This window comes from Pithys albifrons, chromosome Z, assembly GCF_047495875.1.
Source record: "Pithys albifrons albifrons isolate INPA30051 chromosome Z, PitAlb_v1, whole genome shotgun sequence".
Lineage (NCBI taxonomy): Eukaryota > Metazoa > Chordata > Aves > Passeriformes > Thamnophilidae > Pithys > Pithys albifrons.
In genome coordinates, this window is record NC_092497.1 from 69886102 (window position 1) to 69906342 (window position 20241).

Consider the following 20241-nt stretch of genomic DNA (forward strand, 5'->3'; position numbering starts at 1 on the left):
GTATTCAACAGTTGGATAATTTCAGTAAAAATAAATAGTAGTCCAAGGAGGCAGATTGTCATTGAGGGCTTTCTTTTGTTTTGGTGTCGTTTTAACACTACAATTTATGCCTAGTTGCTTAAAATTTATGCCACTATTTTGCTTTACTGAACATCACTTGAGTAAAACCTGTTTTTGTGAATATTGGAACCTATTTCTCTAAATGCTTTGATTTGCTGCCCCAAGGTTAAGGCTGGTAAACGTTCTGATACTTTTGCAGAGAATTTACATCAGTGCTTTTCAAGTATCTGAGCATACTGTGCCTTGGTGGCTGTGTGGATAGTTCTGGCTTTGGCACTTACTCTGCCATCACCATGTGGGATTTGTACTGTAAACTGAGTGGGTGAATTAATCCATCTGCAAGAAAGCCCACAGGAGCCCCCTGTACCTGTAAACAAAGCAGATAAAATTCCTCAGGGGTAATGGAATAATACCAATTCATTGTAAGGCTGGACCCCAGTTCCCTGCATACTACTGCTGGGGTTTTTTTAGCAATTTGGAATATTTTTTTGAATAAGGGAATTGTCTTTGGGGAGTATAGGAAACATGCCTAGTGTATTTTGAGAATTTTAAATTCTGAAATGTCGATGAAAATTCACAAGAATAATTTACCATTGGGCTCAGGAACTTGGGATTCCTGAAGGCAGGCTCTACGAGGTAAGACTGAGGTGAAAAAGGCATTGAAAAGTCTTTTTCTGCTAGTCACCAGGTTGCTGCCTCATTAGCAGTGGGCCCCCATTTTCCCTAGTCTTCCTTTTGCTGATTATGTATGTCAGGACGACTTTCCTGTTTTTCCTCACATCACATGCCAGATTGAACTTCAGGTGGATTTTGGCATTCCTAAACATACCTCTCTAGGTTTGAACAACGTCTCTGTATTTCTCCTGGGTCACTTTGTCTGATCGACCTTTTTTATGCTTCCTATTAATATTTGAATGCAGTTAGAAGCTTGCTACATATCCGTACACACCTCCTGCCTTTGATTTTGAAGATAATTTTCAAGAATCGCTTCCAAGATCAAGAATGGTCCATTCGGCTGAAGCGAAGCAAAGTCAGCAGAAGTCTTACTTCACAATTGTTCTTCCATCTGTTTATACTAATGTGGTCCGTGAAGCCAACTTTCTTTATGTAAAGGCTTTAGCATTTTTGTTACCTGATTTTCCATTTAAAATAATCTAGGAAACACACCTGTACTTTTCTAGCAGTTATACAGGAATAGCATCCCCACAAGCATGTTGATGGATGGAGTTGTTGAGAAAAATGTAATTACATCTCCTGGAATGGTTGAATTGGGCACCTGCAATTGATTATGTTTGACTCTACACCTGAGGACTCTATTTTCCTTTTCAAAGTGAAGTGTTATGCACGCTCCCTGTGTATGTTCAGACTGAAGAAGACTAAGAAGATACAGCTACTGCTGTGAACTGTCAAGTAGATGCTTATGGAGAAGTTGGAGCTGTGCTCTCCTTAGATCTGTGCAGTGGAATTATGACAGGAAACAGGGAAATTCTAATTACCTCTAGGAGGGAAATAAAAACTTCACAGTAAGTATTGTGACATATTGAAGCAGGTTGCCTGAAGGGCCATCTTTGGGGATAGTCAATACTTGACTGGGCAAGGCTAAGAGCAACCTCAGCTGACTTTGAGCACACCTTGGTCTGAGCAGGGAGCAGGACCAAATGACCTCCACAAGTCCTGTCAACTTAAATTGTTCCATGATTTTATTACTCTATACATTCCCATTAAATACCTGTCAGTGAGACATGAGGTATCAGACCAATATTAGACAGACCCTTTGGACTTTTAAGCTGTGTCTGACTTTTCAGCACTGTAGTTCATGGCATTTTCTCCTCAATATCTGATAATGGAGACAGTGATTGAAAAGGGAAGTCAGAAAGGAAAGATGCAAAATGTTTTGTATCTCAAGTGTAGAGAAACTGGCTAGTCTAAGGAATTTCCTTTTGGTCTTTGATCCTGTTGAGAAAGAGACTGAAATTGGCTTAGGGAGTGTAGAAGCAGTTAGCAAATAAAGCACAGAGAAGTGGTGGAGGCTGAATAGATAGAAATACACTAACTACATTATGCTAAATTAACTAAACAAAATGAAAAATTGGATGAAGAGATTGCAAAAAAAGCCCATCTGATTTTTCCATGGGAAAACATTTTTCTGTGAAGATTTATCCTGACCTTCTCTGTGCTGCAGTGGTTTATGTAAAAAGAGTATTTATTTTATTGTGATGTTATATATTGTTATATTTGCTTATTTTTAATATGTAAGGTCTTTAGGATGATGTCAGTACATGAGAGAAAATTACTTTAATGTGCTTGCATCCCATAAAATACAGTTACTGGATCTCCGCATTTAAAATCTCTGTTTATATAGATAATTTTATGGAATAAGAATTAAACTTAGTTATTTTCCAATATATAGAAGTGGTTTGGAAATTCTTTATGAAGTGTAGTACAATCTCTCACACAAGGAAAGGCATGTAAAGACTACAGGGGACCTAACACTGAAATATACATATGAATAATATATTAGTTGATATACAGTACATATAATTAAAGTGGAAAGAGTAAAGCAATTTTATGAAATATTTAAACTGAACATTGACGAACACTGCAGAGAATTAAATGCATTTTTGGGGGTTTTTATCCTGACGGTTATATGCTATCAGTATGTAACATTTTTCCTGGGAAGGATGTTTCCCACTCGTGAGAAAGGGTTTGGATCCTTTGACATACAGTGAAGCATAACTAAAGCAGTATTTTATAGATATAATAGAAAACAGTATGATTTTCCTCAGTAAAAAAAGATTAATCTTCCATTACCAAGTAGAAATGGAAATTACATAGATGTTAGAATTTAGAATGTAACTAAAGTGAGCAATTAAGAGTCATGAGACATCTTTGAGCATAACCTTTGCCATAATCAAATTGTGAAATTATTTAAATCTAATTTTCTCCTGAACGGTGGGTGTTTTAATTTGTTGCTGCTTTTTTTTGGTTTCTTTTATAAATTGGTGAGATGTTTTACTTTTTGTTGGTTAGCAGCTGAACTTGCACATTTCTTTGAGAAGTCAAAACTACTTGTACCCAAAAGGGCCTTGGTCTTGTCTGGAATTACATATCCATGTGTTTGAAAACTGCAAGTTGTAGTCTTGGATATAAATTGAAGGAATGATTTGGTATAGTCTTTTTATTGTAGTGATTAAAAAATTTTCTACAGTACCTTTGTGCCCTCAGAATAAAGTCAGTGTCTTGATTTGAACAATAGGCTACACTTAGTAGACTGATTTCTTTAAGAAATTTAGTGATAGGAGTTGAAGAACTCTGCTGCTTTATATTCCATGCGTAAGGATGAGTTCTTGGTATTGAAGAAATAACTTTCTAGCATGGAAGATATTAGCAATTGAAGTAGGCAGGTTTGCAATGAGGATAGGTGTGGGATTTGACTGAGTGCCAAATCATGGATTTCTGGTCTGTCTGCCAGTAGTTTGGTGTCTTTCTGGATGTCCTTGTAGGGTGTAACAATAGATTTCATTGCTTGCATAGGTGGACAGAATTTCTTGTTCATTAAGATGTTTTTGAAGCAGAAGATGATAAAGACTAAGTTTTCATACAACCATCTTTTCTTTTTCTTTTTAGTATCTGAAGCCTCTAGTTCTATTTTAAGTGTGTTTCAGGGTTCTGTGTTATTTATTTGTTATGCTATGTTAGGTCCCTTGGCTCAAGAAAAGGTGTACTAAGAAGTAAAAATCAGGAACTTAAATTTAAAGGGGAGCAAATATACCATTGTGATGTGTATTTCTTCTGTTTCCTGTTTTAATGCGTTTCTTTCCCTGCCCCCTCTTGTCTTGTCTGTATCTCCTGTCAAATAAAGGCCAAGAAACACCAGGTCTTTCTAACAGAGACGTATGAAAACAACATGAGAGAGCTGGAGTTACTCTTGGACAGCTTTGCTATGTCAGGCCAGCGGACAGCAGGTTAGTTGAAGGTATAAAATGACAGATGCATCTGTCAATGTTCCAAAGTCACTACATTGTGGGAATTCTGCAGATGCCTTTTGCATTCCCTCTTCTCAACATGCTTTGATTTGATGACATGATAAGAGCAGTTCTCACAGCAGTCAAATGGCCTTGCTAGCTGAGAAAGGGTGACGAAATGTGGACCTGCTGTTGTCAGCCCAGAGCTTGATATACAAATGCTGGGGTGTATATGATCGGTCAGAAAAGGGCTCACTTGCTGTGCTCTAAATCCAACTGAGAAAAAAGTCCTTACAGTATACCTGCAAAGGGAACAGATGTTTTGCTTGAACTGAGCCAAATTCTCAGGCAACCTTCAGCAACTTAAAGGTCATATATTCAAAAAGGTTGTGTAGGACACATGATATAACACAATACTTTTTACAGTTGATTGTGGACCAGTACTATATTGCATTTGTTTGATATAATACAGAACAAATATTTTCAATAAAATTAATTGTAAGTCAGTGGTTGTCACTCTGCTATTTGGCTTTATATGTAATTATTGTTTCAAACTTACAAACTGCTGCCTGGTTAGACATTTGAAATAATGGCTAATGTAAACAAGCTGAATTTTAACATAGAGCAAGTAATTTTTTAAAGGTGAAAGTTGGACACTTTTCATTTGAAACTATGTATAAAAGATATCTCTAGGTAATTCCTATTAGAATATCACATACTAGACACAAAATGCTTCCAACTTACAGTGAAAGTAAATTGTAGTAAAACAGGCAAAATTTGTCTTAAAGAGCAAATATGTTTATTTTATGAAAATCATAATGTTATGGTTTTGCACTTTCTAGCAACAATAGACATAAATGGATTGAATAACACCATTAAATGAAGATGTGGTTTTTTATATCTCAAAATGATTTTTCTTTCAGGGCCTGGTACTGTTAAATTTCAATAAGGGAATAACTTGTTGAGATTTCTGTTGTCCTAAAAGTCTAGTCTTGAGTCTATGATGCATTGGTTTCCTCCCATGGGCTATATGATTTTTTTTATTTGAGAACTGGTATCAGTTTTATTCTATAATTATAATTCCAGTGGGTAATACCTGTAAGTTTACAGTATTTGCATCAGTCTGAAAAGCTCTTTTAAGACTGTATGTTTTCCACAATCTTGTGAAGTTCCACATACTCGGAGGGACTTAAGCAATTCTGGGGGCAGCTGAATGCTGCTGCCAAAGTGCAGTTTCCTGAACAGTAATTGTCGTTTAGGTAGGTTTTCTGTTCTTTCTGGTGGTAAACCTTGAAGAGAACAGCTTTGACCTGTTTCTGTAACAGTAATTTCAGTAATAATTTGCTTTGTTTGAGGTAAACTTTGAAAAATCTTATTTAAAGAGATCTTTCTTTTTAAGCTTTAGCATCTCTGCAGAGGCTCTGTCGAGACAGATAGTAAAACTTGGCTCTGCTGTGGATGCAGTATTTAGAACTAATATTACGATAGATATTGACTAAGACATTTGTTCTACATATTTACTATGCTTCTAAGTGTGAAACCTTATTTTTAATGCTTTTTCATTATTATATTATTACTCTGGTGTTCTTATGAATTTATTATGTAACAATACTTCCAGAGACTTAAAAAAAATTATTGTACTTATATTTGAAATGGGAATTCCTAGGTGCCAATAAAAGTAAAAATCTTAAATAAATATTTGTAGTCTAATGTGCAGCTAAGGGAGACCTGAGCCTCAGCTGACTGGACAGTCCTCCATGTTCTTGTTTCCAGCTTTGAACTCAAGGGGTTGAGAGATCTACTTAAAAAACTGTCAATATTAAAGATTCAGCCCCTTGCTTTAAATGTTCATTGGACTGTGGTTACTGGGCTATACAGGAAAGAGAAAATAAGACTTTATAAAATTAAAAACCAAAGAATTCTAGAAAGCTTTTTTTCCTTTATATGTCACAAAATAACCAGCATAAATCCATGTCTTCCTTTTTGTCAGTGACCTTTATATATTTTCCACAGCATTGTTATTCTTACTGGACCATTTTCATTATTTCCCTTTCTATCTGTTCAGTTTTATATTTTGCAGTTATTTAACAGGATTTGTTCTCAGATAAGTTTCTTCTTCAGTACAGAAAAAAAGTGTTTGTGGATATACTAATATGAAAAAAGTGAAGTGGGTGTAAAGTTCTAAGTGTGTTAGCTGGTTTCAGTAAACCTCACCATTGAATGCAGGTGAACCAGCAGTGTTTTAGTCAGAAATACAAAACACAGCACCATATGAGCCTCTATGAAGAAAATTTTCTCTATCCTAGTGCTGCTAGGACCAAGTCTGAAGAAGCAGGTGTAAGAGTTTACTCACTTGTATAATTCCTCCTAGATGGTTATTGAACTTGGCATTTTCTCAAAATCCTTCCCTCAAACTGTTAGACAATACTAGGCATATGTGTCAAGTTTTGAGTTTTTTGCTCATTACTTACACAGTGCCCCTGCAGCAGCAGAGTGCCATTTAGATTATGTTGCATGTCTCCTGCATAGCTGTACGAAGACAGGCAATATTTAGCCAGTGTTAAAGCCATTGCCTTGTTTTCTGCTAGTGCAGGAAAATTGAATCTGGTATTTCTGTTGGCAGAACTGAGCTACCTAGAAACAGAGGTAGCAAAGGCAAGGAATGACAGCATGGCAAGTTTACTGGCAAAAGTCAAGTTTTGGCAAACATGATGTAAATTAATGTTTCTTTGACAGCATTGCAGGTTGGGAATTAAGAAATGGTGATACATTATTTAGACACCTTGATAAACACTATGAGATGAAAGATAACCCCTAGATTGACTGAATAGGTATTATCTTAAACGGAATGAGAATTGCAACTTACCACTCCTCTAGAGCTACAGGTATGGGAAGAATGTTAGTTTATGTTTTCTGTGCAACAGGATCACTGCAAAATGTTCCTACAAAGGGTAGTAACAAGAAGTTAATCTTGTAATCGAGGAGACTGGACTGGAGCCTTGTGTGTAGCTATATCTGTGGTTAAGTGATAAAAATTATAGTAAGGTGTCACTTGTCTTTCTTCAGTGTGAAATCTAAACTGACAAAAGGTCAGATTTTATGAATTCTTAGGTTGATTCTAAGTGTAACATTGCTTTTTGGGACACCTCTAGGATTCTGAGGGCTCTGTAGTCTCATTAAGAAGGTTTTGCTTTTCCTTGACTCTGTGGACCTTTAGAAACTAGGGTAAATAGGTGTCCACTGGAGTGGCTGCTAGGCTAGGGCAGAAGTCTGTCACTGGTATGTGCATTCTTTTAAATTTTCTTGTGTGCTGTAGAGCAGATCTTGCTTATGTCAGTGAAAGCAATCTTGCAAGTATGTGTTGCTTTGTTACTTGTGGAAAAGTTGATGCTATAATTTGTTACCAAATAAGTTTATACATGCTGCATAGTAATATAAATAATGCTGAGAAGAATGATCTGTCAATAATCTGGTGTTGATGTGTCACAGCAGAAAAAAAAGGGTTGTTCTTGGAAACTGAATATCAGCTGACATGTTGTGACCTCATGATCAATGCCATGTAGTTTTGCTTTCTTGGCGCATTGTAATATGGTATTTAGAATACTCAGCCTTGTTCATACTACTTTAATTAAGGCAACCAGATCAGAAGTCTCTGTCTAAAGTTTTAATAAATAAGTGTAGTGTGTATCTAATGGGTATATCAGTTTTATACTTGAAAAGCTATGTCCGATGCTACAGACGGATAATATTTTTTTATTATTATTTCCCTTGTAAAGAAATTCAACATAATTTAAAATGTTTTTAAGTCCTCTCCAAGCATAACATAACCATGTGATCTTTGGCTTAGTAAATCTTTTAAGTAAATGAAGTATTGCATTGTAATACGCATGTTTAGTCAGAACAGTAAAATAATGTCGGGAAAAGTGTAACATACTTAACCTTCAGACAACATGTTTTTCAAAGTGTGTGGTTGTGTGGTTTTGGAGTTGGCTTGGGTGACTGAGCAACGCAGGCCTGACCACAGTAGAAATTATGTGTCAGACTGCATATCAAATACGTTAAGTATAAATGTAATCCAGAATTTACAGGTCTATATCTTGTATTAAAGCTTTTATACTAGTGTCTTTCAGCTACATTTACTGTGAAAGTGTGGCTTTTCAGCTGCATCTGTTGTGGCAAACAAGGCTGCTATTCAGTGTTTTGTATTGTCACTGAAGCCCTGACTAATTTTAATACTTCTCATCCAGGGTGAGTAGTTTTTTTCTCTGTGGCTTTAAGGCTTAATTTTCTTTCTCTGTTTCCATTCAGGCACTTGTAATGACAAAGATAAACCTCTGAGTTGCTCTGTTGTTGAGACTTTGAGGTATACCTTGACAGCTTACCAGAACAAGCTGGAAGATACCTCTAATGAGGTAACACTTGCAGTGTTTGGCTCTGTATGTATTGTGTTTGGCCTGCAGCAGTACATATGCTTTGCTTGTAAAAAAGGGCAGAAGGGTGGGAATGTTGAGGTGACAGCTTCAAGTAAATCCAAAGAAATAATCTCTTGTCACTACAATTTCTCTAAACTTGCCTTACGGTGAAGTTTCACTTACATTTGTGGGGACAGGGAGAAGAGAGTTTGTCTTTCTAGTTTAATTTGATTTTGTTTTCTTGTTAAACCTCTTTGGGGTTATTTTCAAAAAACATTTAGGATAAAAAGCCGTTCAGATGTAGGATTTTAGTTAAAAGATGATGGGTTTAGAGTGTGGCAGCATAAACCACAATATTCCTAAATACACAATGGTTGAGCCTCATTAGTCATTGCTATCAGTTATGCAAAAGATCATGCCCCTGAACTTTTAAAAAACAGTGTAATTTTCTAAGTGTATTTTCAGTGAAATGTCTTCTATTTAGCTGTCCTTTCAATTAAAATAGAGCCATTACAATACTTTCTTTGAGTTATCTGAGAGAATAAAGGAAATATTTCAATTTTGGTACTCTTGCCCTTGAATAAAATCAGATGTTTTCCATGCAGCCCTACTGTCCTTTTATTTCACTGTCTGAGAAGTCACAGCCTTGCATTTATGTTGTTTGCTAATATGTCCCCTCTTGGATGTATAAGTTTTATAAATTTTTGACTTTAAAGCCCGTAGAGAGAAGTTAACCGCACCATTAAAACTTTTTGTACTTTTAGCTGATCTGTGAATAAAATTGGCATATACATAAAGGCAAGATGTGGCAAGATTGTAAAAATGTCAGTACTATATTTCATTTCTAGGTTTTGTCTTTGATTTGACAAAAGCATAGTCTAGGTAATCACTCACATTAAAAAAAAGGTAAAAAAAGGGTATATCAGCTTTGCCCCTTTTATTGTGAAAAGAACAGTCTCCTGCAAGACCTTTGAGTGTGTTCAATGGGTACAAAAATAAGGGACCATGGAAACAATTATACTTTTTAAACAGCAAGCACTGTTAAGTCTCTCCCAGTGAGATAAGAGAACTGATGTGTATAGTCATTATGAAACACTTCTGAGACTCAAGTCTGGAAGCTGAAGAGTAACTGTGAACATATAACCCACAGTGAATTGTTATTTGGGAGGAGGAATGTCACGTGATAGGCAGCACAGTTGAAAAGTCGACTCAGCAGGCTTTGGCTTAGTGATGTTCTTTGTTGTGAAACTGTGCCAGAGACAGCAGTGGGGAGACCAAGGGGGTGGCTTCTAAGAAAGCAAAGAGAGTGTTCTGACAGAAAGAAGAATGGACTGTCAAGGAAAATAAATCACAAGCAGAGCAGGACCAACAGATGACCTGCCACAAGACTTCCCAGTAGGACTGCATGTGACTGACCCTGAAGTTGTCATACAGAGCCAGAGATCACTGAGCACCTTCACGGTGCATGGAAAGGGCAATGCTCTGTCCTTCTTGATTACCTCTGCCCCTACAGAGTAGTCTGCTTTTGGGTTTTTATATCTTAGATATGTTTAATAACAAAATTTTAATAATACAATAATGCACAAGGGGACTATGAAGGGCACTGTGCAATAAAAACAGGGTGTTTTAATACATAACAGTAGGGGTTTATTTTTGAGCAATTATTAGTTGTTCTCTTTATAGAAAGATTTTCAACAAGACTCCACATATTGATGAATTTGTTAATGTACCTGTACACCTGTATATATGCATGTAATATGCTAGTAAACTTGTCATATGTCATCTTGAACTTACTGTGTTAAACATTAGGTTAAATGATCTAGTTCATTTGTGTGACTGAAAGGTGTGTAAGTGTTTTGGTTTTTATAAGTAACTAGTGTCTGACTTTTTGTATAGTGCCGTCACTAGAATATGTTTGGAGAGAACGAAAAGACTAGTAAACCTAAAAAGGACTAGTAAATCAACAAGAAGACTGGAAATATTCCAGTAGCATTTTATAATTTACAGTAATTATTTTTAAGGGTTCTGCAAGGTAGGCTGACATCAAAATATAAACAAAAACATAATTTCCAAAGTAATTTGTCAATTTTATAAGTGGGGTATTTTACTTCTGAATTGCTTCTTAAATCTCAGATGCTTGCAGTAAGTAACCTCTACTAGAATACATTTCTATCAATGCTTTCTTTCAGACTTTCTTATTGCTAACTTCATTATCATGTAAAACAAAAAGACATTATTTTGATATGTTGTTATCTTTTTTGAAAGTGAAAAGTATACATTATTGTCATGAGCCACCTCTAAGATAGTTGTTTGTAACCTTTCAAAGAGTTCAGCAGTCACTGTGCCTCTTGGGAACATTACTGCTTTTTACAGTATGTAGGTACTATCCAATGCTTTGTAAAGAATTGTCCAGCTTGTAGTTGGACAATTTCTGCAAATGGCCACCGAGGGGAGAACTTGTTTTCTGAAACCACTCCCCAGATCATAATCTGAATTTATTACACTTTCAAGTGCATTTCACAGTCTGTGTTCTCTTCAGATATTTTGAGAGTTAATAAGATAGTTAATAGTGGACTCAGTTTGGGATTCTGCCACTACTCTATCTTAAATCATTATAAAAGAGTTATTTAGTGCTTTTGTAATGGCACATTATTTAGATTGTTTGGTGTACAAAAACTGTCAATGGGATTGGAATCAATTTTGTTTTTTCACTTTTGTATACAAAGTTCTTCCTTATATTGAAGGGATGATGCAGCCTTTCTGTTATTTTTCACAGTTTGAGAAAACAAAGGCTTTGTGTAAAAAGATGACAAAAGAACTTGAAATATCCAAGGAGAAAATGTATTCTTTAAGACAAGATCTTAAGGTATGTTTAATGAATTTAACATAGAGTTTGAAAATTCTGGATTAAGTATCTCTCTGGATTTGAGACATCTCTTTTTCTTATCTGAGTAAGTCTCTATATCATTATGTTCTATTGAGCAGACTAGTTAACCTTGTAAGCTTGTGTGAAGCCTTACAACTTTATTGTGGTTTCTACTGTAGACTACACAACTGGTTATTTCAATGATTGTACTTCCAAAATAATTTGAAATATATTTATCAATTTCCAAAGTATTGTAATGAAATTGGCATCATTACTTTTTTTTCTTTTACGTAATTTCCTCAAGAAAAGGAGAGTTTAATTACCTCTGTTCATATGAAGGTATATTTTCTTAAAGATATCCATTCCTTTGTTAATTTTTTTTGGTTTGTGTTTATCAGAAAGGTAATGCATGTAGTTCATGTTGTCTTTAACAGCTGTACAATATGTGGCCCAAAATTTCTTAGGGTAAAATCCACCCTGAGAACTGATAAAAACACTTGAAAACTCTTTTCTTTAGTTTCTGAACAAGAATATTTTTTTCCTCTCTGTTTTTTGCAGACAGCACTTCTGTAGTGTTCTGTCTGGTTACTTCAATGGCCAAGGGAGTGAGGAAGTTCTGAAGTCATGGTTAAACTTAATCTCCCAACTGGCAGTGTATTTTATTACTGCGAAAATAGAATGTCTCTAGTGTTTTTCAGACTCTTCTGCTGGATATATGCTGCTTTATGTTTTTGTGTAGTGTTTTTCTGCAACTTTCATTGAGTCTTCACATTAATGGCTGCTTGCACATGATGTCATCTGATCTGAACTTTCTTTACTAATTTTTGTTCAGAAGACCTAAGACTTCTACTTGTTACAGCACCTTTGTAAGACACCTAAAATTTCTGCAACCCATTGAAAGAGATATTTATATTCTTTATGAAAAAACTGAATTTGCTACACAGAGGTGGTGCTGGTTTTTATGCAATATGCCAGTTTCCGCTCTCTTTGAATGTTTGGTAATAAAACTGTATAGATGAGCAAAAGCTAGATCCAGTCTGAAAACATTTGTGTTAAAAATTTACATTGCTTTAATATATTAATGTCTTCATGAAGAAGAATAAAAGTGGTCATTGTCTGGTGATTATGGGAATATCTTTCATTTTCTATATAAGGAGCTATAATTTTATGAAAAACCCCACAATTTTATGAAAAATACACAATGCTTTCAGTTTGACCTTTTGCAAACTTTAGCAGTGCTGGAAATCTAGAGCTGATAGGAGAAAAAGCTATGTGTATCTGTCCACTCTGTCTCAGCAATATTTGGGATATAAAGGGGAAGAGTATTAAGTTTTTTGTTTACCTGGTAAGATTTGGTGCTGATAACATAATGGTTGTATATATGATCATTTCTGATTATTAGTTACTTCCTGTGGTCAAACCTCCAAAGAGAGTCCTCACATTTTGTTATCATGCAGATACAGTAAGCAACAACAGCTGTATTGCTTATGGACTTGGTTGTAACAGATCAGAGATTTACTTAAGAAAATAATGTATCTTTTCACTAGCTCTGAGAGCTTAGCACTCTGCAGAGGATAAGTTACGTCCTTGCATTCTGCATCTCATTTGTGGGGGTTGAGAGGATTCTGAAGGTCATTGCATCGTGGAGCTTTTACCAGTCAGAGATGCTGATGCTGTCTAGTTACAAGCTTTGGAAAGGATCTATTGTAATTTTGAAATTCAAGTATTGAAAGATACAGTCCACTTCACCTGCAGTCTTGTGAATACATGTGCCTATATGGCTTTACTTCCTCAGATGATGACCACTGAACTAAGGTAACTTTTCATAGAGTAAAATTCTTACCAGCCTTTCTGTTCCATGCTCTTTTACAGGAAGCTCAGGATACCATGGCTGAGGCCAATAAAGAGTTAAATGATCTGCACACTAGGTGTGCAGGCAGAGAGACTTTAATAGAAACTTTAAAAATGAAACTACAGGATGTACAGCAATGTTGGGAGAAGGAGAAAGTACGTGCCACAGAATCTGAAAATGAAATCCAGAAGCTTACCAGGGCTTACCAGAAGGATATGGAGGTATTACTAGAGACAAGATGACTGTCAAAGAGTCTTTATTTAATCTCAACTTTATACATTTACATACATCAGATGGTTACTCTCAGTCTTAGCAGACTTATCTCTAAAATATGATTTTAAGATACATATTTTGCAATATGCCTTTAATATCTGCAAGCTCTCAGGACATTTTGGTTCTGCTTTCTTCTGTATTAGAAGTAATATCCTAACCATCCCAGTATTTTGAATTTTTGAACAACTGAGTATATTTGAAAGCTATGCCTGATAAGCAATTATTTCTTTCTTTCAAACTGAAAGTTAACAAAAATGTTTTACAATTGTAACATAGTGTTGTCATTATCGTGTGTTAATTACTAATTCACATGGCACTGTGGTAGTTTTGTGTGCATGCCACAAACCCTAGAAACTATTATTTATCTGTTAGGTCATTGTGTTCTGCTATATGTGGGAATGAGCTCACAATGTCTTAATTTCAGAACTACTATTTATCTCTTTCCTTATATGTACTAGGACATGTTAATTTTGTTGACTTTTCCCCCAAAAAACTGGTTCTGTGTTAGCAATGGCAATTACATACTTTTAGTCGTTGTGCATATTGAGCTTATTATTTCCACAGATTTGGACATGGATGCCAACTTAGGAAAAAGGAAACATTCTTTCCATCACTCTTACAGTCTGGTATTTAAATAGGGTCCACATGAAGCAGCTGGAATTGTTACACACATCAGATAATGATTAAAGTGAAGGAAACTGGAAGTCTGGCTATATTGTAAAGTCAGCATGTCTACAACGCTGTGGTTGCATTCAACATGTGTGAATTGATTTAGGGTCTTGGAATCCCCTTTTTCACTCCAAATCGATAATTATCATCCTAGGTTTATCACAGCCAAGCAAAAATGTAATGATGGTGGCACACTGGATTTTCCTTGGGGAATTTGCAGATCTGTTAGAAACAAAGTTTAACAAAATGAAACTACAATTTCTTTTAATTGCCTAAAATACCATGAAATAATTGTTAGAAAATGCACCTAAGTGTAATGGCAAGGGCTCAGAAAAACCCTAGTTCCCCTTTTCTGTTATCCACCATTTCTTAATGTAAAACCTCATCGAAGGCCCCTGAAAACCAATGGGAACGTTTACAATGGTTTACAGCCTTTGTTCTTGTGACTTTTGAGGTACCTCTTTGTATTGTTGTCTTAATCTAAGTTGCTAAATGTACTAAAAGCATGCAGGCTGGAATATCTATTGCATATTTTTGTTGCTAAAGTTTATATAACTTGCATCAATTTATTATACTACTGACTAAAATCAGTGTAAATGAATGAGTCATGGCTTGTGGAATTTAACTGATGAATCCATAAGCCTATTTTGTCTGGCCATTTAGTCTCATATTATGATCCATACAAAAAAAATTTTAAAAAGACTTTAGAGTGATAGTTGTATAAATGGTGTGTTGTGCTGCCAAGCCAATCAGACAATGTTCTGCATGCTGTGCAGATGTTGGAAGTGGGTACAGCTTGAATGTAACTGAAAGTACTAACATGAATAAATGAATTGCACATACTAATAGCTTGGAAATTTTTATCTGTATCAGGTGTGGTTGTGGCCACTGCAAGACCAATCTTTATTTATATACTATGTCTAATTAGACAAATTTTGTAAAACTTGTTTTCTTACAGTTGTTTCAATATGTATGACTACAAATATTAGCAATTGAGGAATTTTGTAAAAGGTTTGAGAATAAGCTTTGCAGGCTCTTTTTCACCTTTATGCATACAGCTCATATTGCTGTCCACATGGTGCATGTATTTTGATTCTAACACTGTTCAGAGACAACAGTAAATTTTTCTTTTTGTTTCAGGAGAAACTAACCTTTCTCCATTGCTTATACCAGCATTTGGTAGCAGGCTGTGTGCTTGTAAAACAACCAGAAGGCATGGTAGATAGATTCTCTTGGTCTGAGCTTTGTGTAGTCTTGCAGGAGAATGTTGATGCCCTGATCTTAGACCTCAACAGGGCTAATGAGAAGGTAAGTGTCCTTAGGCACCAGCTACCTTTATTAAATTCAGTGACATTTGTCCACATCACAGTATCATTAAAAAGGACTGACATTCATCTTATTTCAAAAAGAATTTGGGCGTTAATAATTCAATACCATTAATTATGGCTTGTCTACAACTCAGTTTGATGCTATTGCTGTGGGCATGTAAATGTGACTGAAGTCTGTATGAAGTCTCTAAGCTCCACTTTCAGTGCAGGACATGCTAATAGTACTAGCCAATATTAGCCACAGGGACCTAATTAAAAGAAAATAAATTAATCTTACTGATGAAGCAATTCAAAGAACTTAGTCATTTACACTAATAAAGCAAGTCTTTATTTTACCATAATACAGAAACAAAATGCACTTACTCTAGGAATATCATCTTTAAATTATATGTTTATGATTCAGAGGTACTATTTGAAAGAATGCCAGTGTATTTTTTCATTTAATTATAACATGGCTTATAAAATTTGTATTCAGAAACACAAATAGAAAATACCTAATCTTTATAAAACATGTCAATATTTGTTATAGGGAGAAGCTGTACTTTTCTGAATTGTTTTGATATAACTAAGCTTTCATGGCCTTTCTGTGCAGAATTCCCTGCATTTTTGTGAAAGACCTCTCTCCAAAAAGTTAAACTGACTCCACAGACTAACATTGCCAGTGTTTAAGATTTCAGTTCATTTTCTGGCTTGATGGATCAGGCCAGTCTTAAGTCTAAGAGTGACTCCCAAATTTGTCTGCCCTGACATTTTATTTTTCAGTCATGGGAAAGGAAAAGCTCTTTTGGACAATTAACATATTGTGGAATTGTGAGCACTCTTCTGGCCCAAGGAAGGTATAGGGCTGGTTATGGCAAATTGTTTTAACTCTGCCCATCATTTAATAAATACAGCTGCAGTCAACTGAAATTACAAAAGAGGGATAGGATAAAATCTGGATTATGCAGATTTGATGTAAATTTCTGTTTTCCTTTTGAAGTAAAGGAGGAAAGACAGTGGAAGAGAAGGGAGTAAACATTGAGAGTGTTTGGGGGTGTTGTGCCCTATTCTTTCTTGCTTTTTAATGTATTATGGTTATTTATATTGACTGTGAGGTCCCTAGTGCTCTTTTCATGTACTTACCAGCCTTTCAGGGATTTTAAACAGTATTGTTACCGGTGTTGTACTTGCTTTCTTGAGAACAAAGTGTGTTTTTTTGCATTTCTGTGGGATGTATTTGGAAGGTATCTTTCTGATAGTTCCTAGTAATAAAGTATGTAGTGTCTATTTAAAGATCCTTGTTACCTTGATTCATTCCTTCATTTACTTTGCGTGGAGCCGCTAAGTTATCCAGAGAATCCCTTCACACTTCTTGAAAACATGTCATAAACTAATGAGCTACTTGTGAGAAAAACATTATGTACACTAAAATTTCCTGAAATACTTTTATTTCTTAGTGGCATCTGGAATGCCTTGACTTTCCACTGAAACAAAGTAAATTAAGGACTGTTTTTTAAATTATTGTTTGCAATTCTTGCTAACTGATAAAGCACAGATATACTCAGATTATTACTTTAGCAGCACATGTATTTAAAAAAAATACATCAAGTGTCCATCCAGTTCAGGTTTGCAACAAAGAAGGCAACAACTATCAGCAAGGTGGTTATAAGAATGGCAGAACTGAAAGCAAACTTTTGTTTATTTGTTGCATAGTTAAAGTAAATAATTTGTCATGAGAGATTTAATTTTAATGAATATGTTGAAGAAATTACAGTTTAGATTTTATGCTGCAATAATCTGTGGTTTACAGAGATTCAAGAATTTATTTTTAAATGCTTGTAACAGATATCTCACCTAGAACACATTTGTAAAAACAAATCCAGTTCTATGAAGGAGCTTCAGCAGAGCCATGAAGATGCTTTTAACAAAATGGCTGAACAGATGAAAATACAAGCAAGCTGTTGGCAGAAAGAAAAAACGTATCTGGAAGAGCAGTACTCAGGTCTCCTTGGAGAAGTTCATGCAAGGGCACAGGTACAGTGCTCTAAACTTCTGATTTCTTTTCTTGTAAATATTTAATTGATCATTTCAGTAGTTTGAACCCCTAACCAGTTCAAAATAGTTTAAAATTAAAAAAAAAGCAAACCAAAACCCTATGCTAGTATTAACTTAATTTATAATAAGAAATAAATGGCTTTGCTAAAACATTCCAGAAGTGAATTGCCTAATTTAGCCTACAGTTGCTAGTGCTTTTTTTTGAGAATGTTAAGACTTCAAGATTGAACATGCTTGTTTTAAGAATTTTATAGGGCAGTAGTTATTTTTTCAGTGTCAAACTTTGCAAAGACTGTGTAGAGTAACAGTATGTTTAGCTATATTTAGCTATATATATTTAGCTATATACATTCTGACCCTAAGAACCAATTAACATTTACAGTGGTAGATTTCAACAATCTGTTACATAGATAACTATAAAAAAGCGTCAGAAGTGAGAAACTGTTGTCGCTGATGGTTTGAAAGGTTATTTACAGTCTGGTTCGTTCATCGTTACTCTGCAACCACTGTTCACTGTGTTTTCAATTGCATTCCTTTGTGTGTGTTTCAATTAAAAGTGTTGTGAAATGGAGTAGATAAGATGCTTGTGACTGCCACATGAAACTTACTTCGTCAGAATACTGGATTTGACTCAGATTTTAGGCTTGGAAGTCTTTGCATGCTGAAAAATATATTTATAAAGTATTCTTTCGACAGAGCATTTTATGGTAGTTCCATAGGAATGAGCTACAATCTTGTTGGTATTATTTGCTTAATATTTACATTTGACATTGGAGATTGGCAATGCTAAAAGAGTCCCTATGAGTGGCATCCAGATTTATATTAAATTTAACCAACATCCTGTAGTTTCAGCTTATGAAATCATTGCCAGCAAAAAGAATAGTGAAATGAGAAAGCTTAATTTTAAAAATGAGGTTCCCTTCCTTAAGAAATGGTGGATTTACACAATGTAGATCTCTTCCTCTTAGGGATGCTGTGCAAAAGAAAGATCTGAGTCATCTCTTTCAGAACTCTAATGTTTTGTGAAAAATTGGTGTTGTGCATTTATTGAGTCATTCTTTGAGTTAGTGCTGAACCTGCCAGTCTTCCCAGCTGAATGGGAGCATGCAGAGCATGTACTGGAAACAAGTTACTCTTTTGTGGAGCATGCATTAGGCATGTCTTTTGGAAAAAACTTTACTTGTCTTGCTATATCTTGAAGTTGCTATACAGGACTACTGAGTTTCTAAAAATGAAATGTTTCCCCTTAGAAATATCTGGCATGTTTTCTAACGCAGATGGAGTACAAGCTGGTAGTGTGTAATCTAGGTAGTGCAATGTCTGTATACATGTAGATGATTCAACAATCTTTTTTCCATCCTGTGTTTTGTCTTCCTTACCATTCAGTGTCAAACTGTCAAGAAGCCAGTCTGATTTCTTCTGGATTTTGGATTTGCAAATACCAGATTAAGATTTTCCTTTCCTGGGATCCATAGGGTCCATGGATGTCTCTAGTTAGTGCTGTCCTAATCCTGATTGTCTGTTTTATTGAAGATTTAACTGTACTTTTATTATTGCATTTTCACCCTGTTAGCCATATTTCTCTGCAAGACCATTGTTGTTTGATCAGAGGTGTGCAGACAGACTGCCACAGCCTTATTTCCAAAGGAAACAAGGAAAAATGTACCACAAGTTACAGAACGTTTTTAAAGGATCTTTTAGATTTACTGACTTGCCAGTGTTTGCATAAAGATACAGAATGCAATATATAAATTTAGTAATTATAGGAAACATAGAATTAGTGAAAGTGAAATGTAATTTGCCAATATTTCATTGTACAACTGCAAATCTCCTCACTCTAGGATACTTCTTCTAGCCCAACAGGGAAACTGTAGCAATTTGCTGCATTTTCTATCCAAAGGTCTGATTGTTAATTACACACACTTTAGTGAAAAGGGAAGATGACTGATTTTTGCTGTCCTGCACCAAGCTATTTGTACATCATGGGGTGCTTCCTTTTACTTGTAACTTTGTCTTCAACCAGTGTTCCGTGTTTGCTTCTAGATGTTTTCTCCTCTGAGATCCTATGTTGTGACTTCTCTAGTTTTTGAATTGTTGCTACTTACGTGAAAGCAAAACAAAGTGTGTTAATCCATAATCTGAAGAGCTAACAGAGAGCTCTCACTGCACAGCAGTATGAGTAATGTATCTTGAAAATTATTGTTTTGGTTTATTAGAACGTCAGTAGAGAGCTAGGGCTTTTCAGAGTGGTCTCCTTGTAACTGAAGTGTAATACTGCAAAATCTAGGGGTTTTAGTAGCAGTGACACCTGCTACTGTTTCTGTTCCCAGCCAGTACCGTTGAGGGTTCCTCTTTCCAAGATAGGATCTATGGATGTTAATAGGTACTACTTCACAGCTGGTACTATAGGTCAGATGGATGGTGTAATCTGAAAGCACTTTCACTGTTTTTCCATAGCACAGAAATTCCCAGAGTAGCCTTATCATAGATGAGCAACAAACAAGGCACTCTATAGATACCACTCTTTGTCAGTGGACTCAGTGGAGCTGGAAGTGCGTATCCTTTTTCTTTGCCTTTTGTAGCAGGAGTCCAGTCCTCTTGATTTGTTACTGTGCCGTTTTGAAAATGTTACTGTGCCTGTTCCTTGTCCTCACACAAATTGTTTGTTCAGGCTGTTCATGGTCTCACTGGAAATGTCCTCTGAATTTGAACTAGCAGTTGTTGTATGTTTATTATACAGATACTTATTAATCTGTTCCCATTTTTTTGTGGCAATGACTTA

The 20241-nt window shown here is 35.5% G+C and overlaps 1 protein-coding gene across 5 annotated transcripts in view; it reads left to right on the plus strand.

The window, feature by feature from the left end:
- Window positions 1–20241, plus strand: part of CCDC171 (coiled-coil domain containing 171) — a 150466-nt gene that overhangs the window by 38413 nt on the left and 91812 nt on the right. For 3 of the 5 annotated variants that reach the window (XM_071580374.1, XM_071580376.1, XM_071580375.1), the window contains exons 10-15: window positions 3923–4025; window positions 8334–8437; window positions 11214–11303; window positions 13176–13376; window positions 15238–15405; window positions 17250–17438. In XM_071580374.1, the coding sequence (XP_071436475.1) occupies window positions 3923–4025; window positions 8334–8437; window positions 11214–11303; window positions 13176–13376; window positions 15238–15405; window positions 17250–17438 (855 nt within the window). The remainder of the gene's footprint in view (window positions 1–3922; window positions 4026–8333; window positions 8438–11213; window positions 11304–13175; window positions 13377–15237; window positions 15406–17249; window positions 17439–20241) is intronic. The other 2 variants (XM_071580377.1, XM_071580378.1) reach the window with 2 other exon arrangements.